This window comes from Syngnathus typhle, linkage group LG7, assembly GCF_033458585.1.
Source record: "Syngnathus typhle isolate RoL2023-S1 ecotype Sweden linkage group LG7, RoL_Styp_1.0, whole genome shotgun sequence".
Lineage (NCBI taxonomy): Eukaryota > Metazoa > Chordata > Actinopteri > Syngnathiformes > Syngnathidae > Syngnathus > Syngnathus typhle.
This window is the reverse complement of record NC_083744.1, coordinates 14,901,887-14,911,965: the sequence shown is the minus strand read 5'-3', so window position 1 is coordinate 14,911,965 and position 10,079 is coordinate 14,901,887. Positions and strand designations below refer to the sequence as shown.

The window sequence follows — 10,079 nt, the reverse complement described above, 5'->3', positions numbered from 1 at the left end:
CTAACAAACATAAGACTAAAAGAGAAGTGCAATAAAAGCTACAAAACAGCACAAAATACAGACGACTGGCAAAGTGGCAAAAAAAAATCGCAAACGGGCCTCTAGGGAATCATCATCATCGTCATCATCATCATTTTAGCATTTAAGAAATTTGCAAAAAGAAAATCTTTTGGACATCAAGCACAATCATGCCAGTTAATATTGATATTTTACAAGGTTCATGTGGATGCTCAAACAAAGTGAAGGCCTTCATCATCATCATCATGTTAGCTATTAAACATTTGGTAGAAAGACAAGTGTTAGTTTTTTCAATTTTAATTTTTTTTTTTTTTAATGAACGCACCAATCCTGCTGGCATTGACAATGAAACAATAACAATAAATTTCCGCCCTAAACAAGCCTGACGAGATCAGTGAGGAGACATTCAAGTGTTGTTGGGGGGTGATATTTTTTTCCCTTTTTTTTTTCTTCCCCTTTAACTTTCTTGTATTTTACATGGAGAATGCTGTACAGGTGCCTTTGCCAGCCACTAAAGGCACATGGGGTCCACTGAGCAACAGATGTGTCCGTTCTGTTAACACAAAGACAAGAAAACGCTGATCAGCAACAGACAAATCCAGCTTGCTGACTCAAGCAAAAAAAAAAAAAATTCATCTTGGGCGTATCCGTTACCTTGCATTGACACAGGGTGCACTCGGTGCCGTGCTTGACCCAAGAGGAGCCGCTGAAGCGCGGGACGCCGTGCTCGTCGGCACAGGTCTTGGTGATGTCGTTGCGGATGGTGTCCGCCTGGCAGGGGTCGCTCACGCAGCGAGGGCAGCACTCGCCTTCGGCCACCGCCGTGAACTCGCAGTCCACGGGCGGGCACGGCAGAGGCCAGCAGTCCACCTGCCCCTGCTACGCAACACGACGACAACACAGACTATTTTTTAAAAAGCTAACGTCGCCGATGAATCAGTGCGGAGCGATCGCAGTAAACAACAACGTTGGTAGAAAGTGTCTTTTGCGAATCGCTGTTGAGTCGCATATTTCCCGGGAGCGAGTGTCTTCAAAGCCGACGCTTCGTGTCAGGCTGCAGAACGCAGTCTCCCCAATGCCACGAACCATCAAGCTCTCTTTTCAAGCCGGCACAGCTGCAGGTGGCAGATAGACACGGCGGGATGCGTTTTGATGATCTGGCCATTTCTAGTAATTGACAGTCGCCAGCAGTTCGCTTCTGGGTAAAGACGAGCACAGTCTTGGACCTGTTACATGATGACGTCCTTATGCAGATGCGCGGAGGTTGCGCTGCCCCGCTGAGGCCGGAGCGGCATCCCCCCCCCCCCCGTCCATTTCACGCATCATCATCGGCACCGGAGCTCGTGGGCCGCTGTCTGTGTGCTTTAGCGGCGAGCAGCCTGCGTGTTACCTCCCGCCGCTGTCAACACGCACACTGAGCGCAGCACGCTTGGCCTTGACCTTTTCAGATTGTTTGTAAACAAGAGACGGAAAACAATTTCCATGCAGCCTTTAAAGGTAGGCATCTGACTTTTTCAAGATATCATTTTAAAATACGGCGTCCCGACTGAAAAGTTCAGTCAGCGATGGCATAAAATTATTTGTGCGTCACTCAACAGACGCCGTGAGACACCAAAAGTGGGAGAGACGCAGCAGCACGTAAAGCGTGACTTTGCCACTCCCGCGCTTATCCGGAGTCTCTCACGAGTCCGCCTACGTGCTACGCCGACAACGTCGAGAAAAAAAGGGAAACAGCGCACGCTTGACCCGTGAAAAGAGTCAAGCGGCGATCTGAGTTTGGACCCACGGCACACAAACACACAGGCTTGATGAACACAAATCTTCGCCCCTCCCACACAGAATCGTCTGCAATCGTGTTGGGCCCGTTAAATCAAACGACCGTGCGAGAAGGTCTTTCGGAATCCTCCTACATCTTCAATTCCTCCTCTTCATTTTTTTTCCCCCATGGCCGGCTGGTCCCCTCGCCAAAACTAGAAACTCTTACGCCTCCGCCGGTGTTTCTATGGCGACCGCAGTGCTGTCAAGTGTTGCGATACGATTTTGTTTTATGTTGTAAACAACTCCAAAATCATGTGGAGCGTGCTGCGAGAGATGTTTTCAGTGACAAATGTAGGCATCAGCAATGACACAATGTCGGGACTCCCCCTCATGGGACCCCTTGACTAGCTACTCTCGACTGGCGGCTAGTAGCGAGCCCGCAGAGACCACCAGGACAGCCTCAGTAGACACTGCAGTGACATGTCGGGATTCGGGAACCCCCCCCCTTAACAGGCCCCCCTGCTATCAGGCCGATTAGCAAATTTTTGTTTTGCCTGGAGTGCACCTGGGGGGGGTCTACAAACATCCCTGAATGCCAACATCTGCGCTAGCAGTGAGCTGCTGACATGATGATGAAATGACGATAATAAAAAAATAATAATCGAGTAAACCGGAGCAAGTTTTGTGCAATGCATCGTGTCGTGCGCTCACCAGGCACTGGCACTGTTGGCAGTTCTCCACCCAGGTGTCGCCGCTGCCGTAGGTCAGCGCTCCGTTCTGGTGCAGACACTGGCTGCTCAAGCGCGGGTCGCACTCGGGGCAACAGAAGAGGTCAGCATTGGGGTTGTCGCAGTCGCACACCATCCTGCGACACATCACCTGGCCGGCCTGTCCCCAAACCAAAACAAAAGGTTAGTCGACCTGGCATCATCTTTTGGATCTCCAGCCGCACCAGCCCCCCCGCCACCTCGCAAACAATTACCGTATTTTCCGGACTATAAGGCGCACCTAAAAAACGAACATTTTCTCAAAATCCGACGTCTTATAGTCCGGTGCGCCTTATATATGGACCAAATTCCTAAATTGAAACTGGCCTGAAGCATTGTGTCATAAAATCAATCATAAGTGGCCCCTTGAAGACTATGAATCATGAATCAAAAAGACTATGGATCCTTATTTTGTGTTTATAAAGTAATTTGTTGGGCCTGAAGTTGAAATAAAAAAGATAAAATGGAGAATGATTTGATTTGGATTAAAAATCTGACATGATGCATTAATGGTGCGCCTTATAGTCCGGTGCGCCTTATAGCACGGAAAATACGGTACTTGTTTACGCCGAGCGCTGGGCTCGACTAATTTTGACGGGCGGCCATTCCATCTCTCCAATCAATTAATACGAGGCATTCCATTAGGGAGCCACTCTTGCCCCATTCTTTTGTCATCAAATGAATCATTTTCTGCTTGCTCATTCGCTACCGACACTAATCTGCATTAATCGCATTCCGCTCTCACCAGGCATGGCATTAGTGACTCACGTGGCATCGTATACATTTTTAGCGAAAACAAAATTGTCTGTAAATTAAAGCCAGATGATGTGTGACATTTTGCGAAGAAAGATCAATTGTCAATTCCGACGGCGCGCGTCGGAAAGATGGCCGTCCTCTCTTGCCCGCGCACAAAGAGACGATTAGTTGCAACCTTGCCGCACGATTCGCAAACGTTGTACTTTTTTGCGCCGGTGCGTATTGTTTCAAATGTCACTGATTGTTTCAGCGGGAAGGACGGGAAAAAAAGGACATTACAAGTTGGCATTTGCTGCTGATTGGCCCGTCAGGGGACACAAAGAGAAAGAGAGAGAGGAACGTCTCTCCTTGAGCGCTTTGGCAGACGTACAAGAAAAGACTTGAAACATCAGCATCATCCCCCCCCCCCCCCCCCCCCCCCCCAGAAGTGTAAAAGGAAGACTCGGGTCACCTGGCAGGAGCAGACAGAGCAGCGGTCGTTGTCCAGCACCCAAATCTGCCCGCTGTGCTTGACCTTGTTGTCGTGGACGCAGTCGCCGGTGCAGTTGTGGCCGTGCGGGCAGCGGCAATCGTAGCCTCCGTCCAGGTTGAAGCAAACCGTGTCGTTGGCGCACGTGTTACGGCCCGTCTTGCATTCGTTGATATCTGCTCGCCGCAGGGAAACGCATACTGATCATCAAGCACCATCTGAATTTTGACGCTGTACGGAAGCTAGGTCATTTGCGTCACGGGCCACATCGTAGTTATAGTTTCCGACGTCTTCTATGTACAGTTTAGGCTACAAAATAAACGGATGAATAACTACCGTATTTTCCGGCCTATAAGGCGCACCGGACTATAAGGCGCACCTTCAATGAATGGCCCATTTTAAAACTTTATCCTTATATAAGGCGCACCGGACTATAAGGCGCACCATTAATGCATCAAGTCAGATTTTTAATCCAAATCAAATCATTCTCCATTTTATCTTTTTTATTTCAACTTCAGACGGAACAAATTACTTTATAATCATAAAATAATGATCCATAGTCTTTTTGAGTCATGATTCATAGTCTTCAGCGGGCCACTTATGATTGATTTCATGACACAATGCTTTGGGCCAGTTTAAATTTAGGAATTTGGTCCATATATAAGGCGCACCGGACTATAAGGCGCACTGTTGGTTTTTGAGAAAATTTTAGGTTTTTAGGTGCGCCTTATAGGGCGGAAAATACGGTAGATTGAATTGAGAGACGAGTAAAAACTATTTTTAAAAAGACGAATGGTCATAAAAATTGCAAGGATGATGCCAAATTTGCCACATAAAATGATATGGCGGGCCAGATTTGGACCCCCGGGCCTCGGGTTTGACACAGGTGCTGTACGGTGAGGCTGAAAATTGTCAACAGTTTTCATTTAGCGCTTGAACGTGGCCAAACGGAAGCTTGGTTTTTTTTCTTCTTTTGACATGTTCCCCCATCGCCCACCCCCGTGAACTCAAAGTGACAGAGGCGGGATGGGGTCAACGGGCGGCGAGGCGCCAGCTCTGTTGTTACATCGGAACGTGTTCCTCAGCAACAGCGGGCTGCCTCTTGACAGCCGACATCTTTAGACAGACATTTTGGAAAAGGAGCGTTCCGGGTGAATTATTTCAAAAAGAACATTTTGAGCATTTGCAGGTATCGTACAAGCAACACATTCTAAAGCAGAGTAAATAATTGTAATTATTTTTCTCTCTCGAAACGATTTCAGGCCTTGAATGACAATAAGGAGACACATTTGTCACACGTGTGATATCGTGTTTGCGACTCACCGACGCACGACTCTCCGTTGGCGGAAAACAAGCCGTTGTCATGGTAGCCGTCGCGGCACTCGCAGTGGTACCAGCCGGGCAAGTTGACACAAGTGGATTTACTATCGCACTCCACAAAGCCGTCCGCACACTCGTCGATATCTGAGGAGGAAGGACGTGACGGGAAGAGTTCAAGACACAAGATGTATTCGAGGCCGGCGGGCATCCTTTGAGCCGTTCATAATTTGATGTCTGGCTTTTGAATGAATTTCATCTTAATGATTAAAGCGCAGCTGCATTGTTGTGAAAGAAGGACGGGGCGCGTCGATAGGAGATGGCAGCTAATGAATCCAACCGCCCGGGAAAGCAAAGCAAAAATATAAAAAACATGAGTACAGTGAAAAGAAAGACAACTTTATGTGTGATGTCCGTTATAAATGAAACGGAGCTGCTACTGAATCAAAAAGATGTGAGGAGATAAAAATAAAAATCAGCTCACAAGATAAATGGATTTGGACCACAAATACCATGTTACCGGGATGTTGGAAAGGGAATAAAAAGAAATATTTTCTGGGGGGAGGGTTGTTAATTTTTCTTCCCAGAAAGAAAGTTTTTCAACACGCACAAACATCTTAATAAAAGTCTAAAAAAAGAATAAAAATAAATAAAGTGTTTTACATTTGAAGTCTTAAACGTCATACACGTTTTAAAATAAGTCAACCATTCAAAATCATATGAACAAAATAATTTCTTGATTTCTTTTTGGAGTAAGTTTAAGATTCTGAAAACAATAGAATTTTTTTTGTCATGTGGGGCAAACAAAGGAGCCCAGCGATCAATTCGTTTCATTAGAAGGAAACAAAAAACACAAAAGCAGGTTTTAGAACAAACAAAAATGCTATCTGAACAAAAGACCGACATCACTTAAACATCTTGGTTGGGCTTGAACGCGGACAAAGAACCCGCGCAATGGAAAGATGGCAGCTAAATACAAACCAACTGACAAGGAGCACCTGGACAAAAGTTTGGAGGGAGCTGATTGGCTAACACCAGGGACCAGGTAAACCAACACAGGTGGGTCTGACATTTGCCAAAGCGATACAAACCCGCATTTGGTTTTTAAAAGTGGAGTTTGCAATTTAAAAAGAAAAAAAAAAAACTTTTTATCAGCAGTTGAGCATCAAATTCGATATTGGAAAAAAAAAAACCAAGCGCCCGAAGAAAAACAACCAATGAGGTATCGACTGCATGACTTCCACAAAGATATCCGTATCAATTTTATTTTCCAATCGCAAAACCCGCCGAAATTAATTGACTCACTTTCATCATTAACTTCAACCAACATCAACGAGGATGAAAATAGAGCAGCGTCCTGCCGTTTCTCCACAAGGTAAAAATAAACATCGAGCGACATCGCCGACATTTAATTAAACTAAAGGGCCAGGCCCACGTGAGCTTGGGATGGGGGGGTGGGCAAAGCCAACAGGCTCAGACTTGAGCGGAGATTAAATGCGTCTGCACGGCTGGCTTTAATATTTTTCTTCGTCATGCACGACGCCCCCTCCCCTCATTATAAAAATGGCAATGCGTGGCATGTGACCTTCTCGGCGACGGGGTGCCCCGCCTCCCCGCCGAGGTCCCCCGCCGCCCGGCCACTAATGGGATTAAGATCTATTGGCTAATGAGCTCTCAGCCTTTTAATAGAATTTCCGCAGCGGATTAAGTGTTGATCAAATGCGCCGCAGATTAGGGCCTTATCTATTTCAAAGTTAGCCTTTATTTTTTTTGGTGGGAATGAGGTAGGGGGCCGGAAATCTATTTATTTCAAATGAATCTAAATTCTGCTCGAGAAGAATCTAAGTCCGCAGGTGCATTACCTCATCCTTGGCTATTTATAGGCCGTGTTTAAAAATATGCCAATGGTATTATTTTCAGCCCGTCACGAGGTTAGACCTGCGACAAACGAATCGTCGTTTTTTTTCCCCCCCCCTTTCATCCGTGCGAGGCTCGTCGGTTACAATTAGCACGTGGGCCCGTGTTTTCGGGACCTCGCACGAGTTTGGGGCAGCTGCGACGGATGCCCGCTTGCATTATTCACAACTTGTTTATGTCTTGGTGACCCTTCAAAGAAAGACAAGGTTATGAAAATGTAGTAAGGACGAGGTCACGGCGAGGTTGACGGATGACGGCTCGCCGTGGTTGTCCGTCTTGCGGTTATGGCGAGTGGCAAGCCTGCAAACAAGCCTTCCATTATGGCGGCTTCTCCCGAGATAAAGCCAAAGCGCCCGACGGCTGCTCGTTTGTCTTTGCTTCCACTTTCTGGCATGTTTCCGCTTTACTTCAACCGTCTGTCATTGTCACGCTGAAAGCGAAAAAACAGTCGTCACCTTTGCTGAACCTTGCACTTTTCCTTAAGGATTTAAAACAACAAAGAGTCATTTGGAGTTTTATTGCTCTCTGCCCGTTTCTCATTATCAGGCCCTTTCATCGTCCTGGCCGACCCGCTTCGCTTAGCCGTTCTTTTCTCTTCCTGGGGAAGTTAAAGATTTCTCTTCTTGTTTTCTCCGTGCTTTGACTGGCAGATCGCGCAGCAGGTTGAGATGCGGCCGCACGGCAACGTTCTGTGCAGAACTCATTACTGCTGCCGCACGCTGACACCCCTGACTGATTTCCATTGCTACAGACGAACACCTGATAATACCGATAAGACCCCACGGAACATTTTCCCGCGGCTTCCGACTTGGATTTGATTACAAGTCAGATCTCCCTTCAAGTCAATGATAATGAGTACACACATTTATTTGCCGTTAACTCTAATTGGCAAAAAAAAAAAAGAGTGACTGGGAACAATCTTTTAAAAAATATACAGAATTGCAGATATTAACAGTTAAATACAAGATCTGAATCTCTCAGTTTAAGATGCATCGTTTTAATAAGACTTCCTTGATACCAATTACTACTTTCCTAACAGCCATGCACTATCCTGTGACACCATTGAGAGCACAAACCCTTCTGAAGGATTAAGCATCTATTTGTCAAATACCGTATTTTTCGGCCCATAAGGCACATTAAGGGAAACAAACCAGCGCAGCAAGTAAGTCAAACTTGAACACAAACTTGATTATAAGGCGCACGATCGGATTTTGAGAAAATTTAAGGATGTGAAACATGTCTTATAGTTAAAAAAAAATACGGTATAATGAGGATATTCTTTATACCTGGAACACACCGTGCTGGGGCTCAACTCCGAGAATGTCTGGCTGTGTTTTGGAGGTACAGCAGGAGCAGGTTGCTCGGGGCTAAGCGGCAGCTCCCGCCGTTAGCGACATCTAATTAACACAAGCTAATTAGGAGTGACGGATGGATTTCTTTGTAAGACCCTTGCTCAATAAATAACGAATACATAATTATTGAGCTTAAACAAGCCACTTGAGCTTAAGCAAGTCCCCACGAGACCTTGAAGGGGAGGCAGAGAGCGTTGAAATATTCACGAGCTCGGCGTCAGGTGGGAGGTGGCAGCTGCGATGCTCTCAACGGGTGCCCTACGTGAAATGAAAAAGGGATGCGCGTTCTATTCCCGTCTGACAAAGACGCACTTGTAACCTCCGTGTCGCTTTGGGATTTGGAACTCGAATGCGAATGACGATTTATGGAACGACGTTAAAATGAACCGAAGCTAAAATATGAATGGAAAAATGATGTAACATCCAGCAGCTATAATAAAAATGTGAAATGTGATATAAATCTATATAACAAGAAATAGTAAATATGTGATATATGTATATATATATATATATATATATATATAAATCTATATAATAAGAAATAGTAAATATCCAGCAATAATAATAAAAAATCTAGCTAGCTATCTGTCTAGCTAGCTAGCTATATAGTTATATAGCTATATAGTAGATAGCTATCGATATATTATATTATCCAAACATACATTCTTCTATACCGCTTAATAAACATAAATATATATAATTCTGTCTGGTGGTCACAGCTAAAGACGAGCCATCTCAAGCCTGAAAAAGCTCCTAGAGTGGGTAGGAGGCGCACGTACATCTCAGATCGTGAACGCCATTTACAGCTCTGTCAGCCTCCCCTTTCAAAAGCTAACAAATTGAACACGTTCAGAGCCGCTGATCAAAAGTGTCTGTGGCGTCGCGCGACAAGATGAAAGATGCTCGACCGTCGTCTGTGATCTCATGCTACGCTTTCTGAGAGGCCCGCGAGGGACAGCGCTTGTTATTAGTGACAAGCGCTACAAGTGTACCGTCTCAAAATCACCTTCAAAGTACACGGCTCGTAAAACACCGAAGCAGACTTCGAGATTTTTACGAGCTCCTCCAGCCCACTTTTCTTAATGAGGCGGACCAAAATGCTTCATCGCATTAGAAACCATTACGGACCGGCCCACCGGCGTAAAAACGCCGTCATTGGAGAAAAGTGCTGATTTAGGATCTCATTATTAGATAGATCCCAACACTGATGCAAACCAAACGCTTTTACGACTTCGATGTTTCGTCAAACTTTCCGAGCACTCGACTTATGTAAACACAACATATATAAATAATTAAATGACTCGTTCCGCCCTATTCCACTCTTACAGTCTTCAGTGGATCTAAAGACGGACTACTCAAAAGAAAACTCACCAAAAACTTATGTTGTCAGTGGTTGATACAACAAAATAAAAATGTCAATTTCACGCCCCAAAATAGCGACAAAAAGCAAAAGTGGTCTCCTAATTCTTTCCAAAGTGGTCCATTAACGTCAACAGGACACGGCGCCGCGTTGCCACACTGACTGGGCAGCCGTGTTTGGGGGCACGCGCGACATGGCAGCTCCCTGCGTACATTTAGATCCATAACTCAAGTGTGTGTGTGTGAGTGTGTGCCCTCCTCTGCTGCGTGGTGCATAATTCATGAGGTATCACACTTCTCCTAGCAAGCGTCTTGTCTGTCAGCAGCACACGATAATGACGGGTCACACAAACCGTCACAATTCAA

The 10,079-nt window shown here is 45.6% G+C and overlaps 1 protein-coding gene across 1 annotated transcript in view; it reads right to left on the bottom strand.

Annotated features, from left to right (window-relative positions):
* Window positions 1–431: 431 nt before the first annotated feature.
* The window catches only part of nell2a (neural EGFL like 2a), a 47,088-nt gene continuing 37,440 nt past the window's right edge, over window positions 432–10,079 (bottom strand). Inside the window, exons 16-20 of the mRNA XM_061284291.1 lie at window positions 5,092–5,232; window positions 3,751–3,944; window positions 2,488–2,664; window positions 673–897; window positions 432–571 (exon numbers count right to left, since the gene is read on the bottom strand). Coding sequence (XP_061140275.1) covers window positions 530–571; window positions 673–897; window positions 2,488–2,664; window positions 3,751–3,944; window positions 5,092–5,232 — 779 coding nt within the window. The 3' untranslated portion in view covers window positions 432–529. The remainder of the gene's footprint in view (window positions 572–672; window positions 898–2,487; window positions 2,665–3,750; window positions 3,945–5,091; window positions 5,233–10,079) is intronic.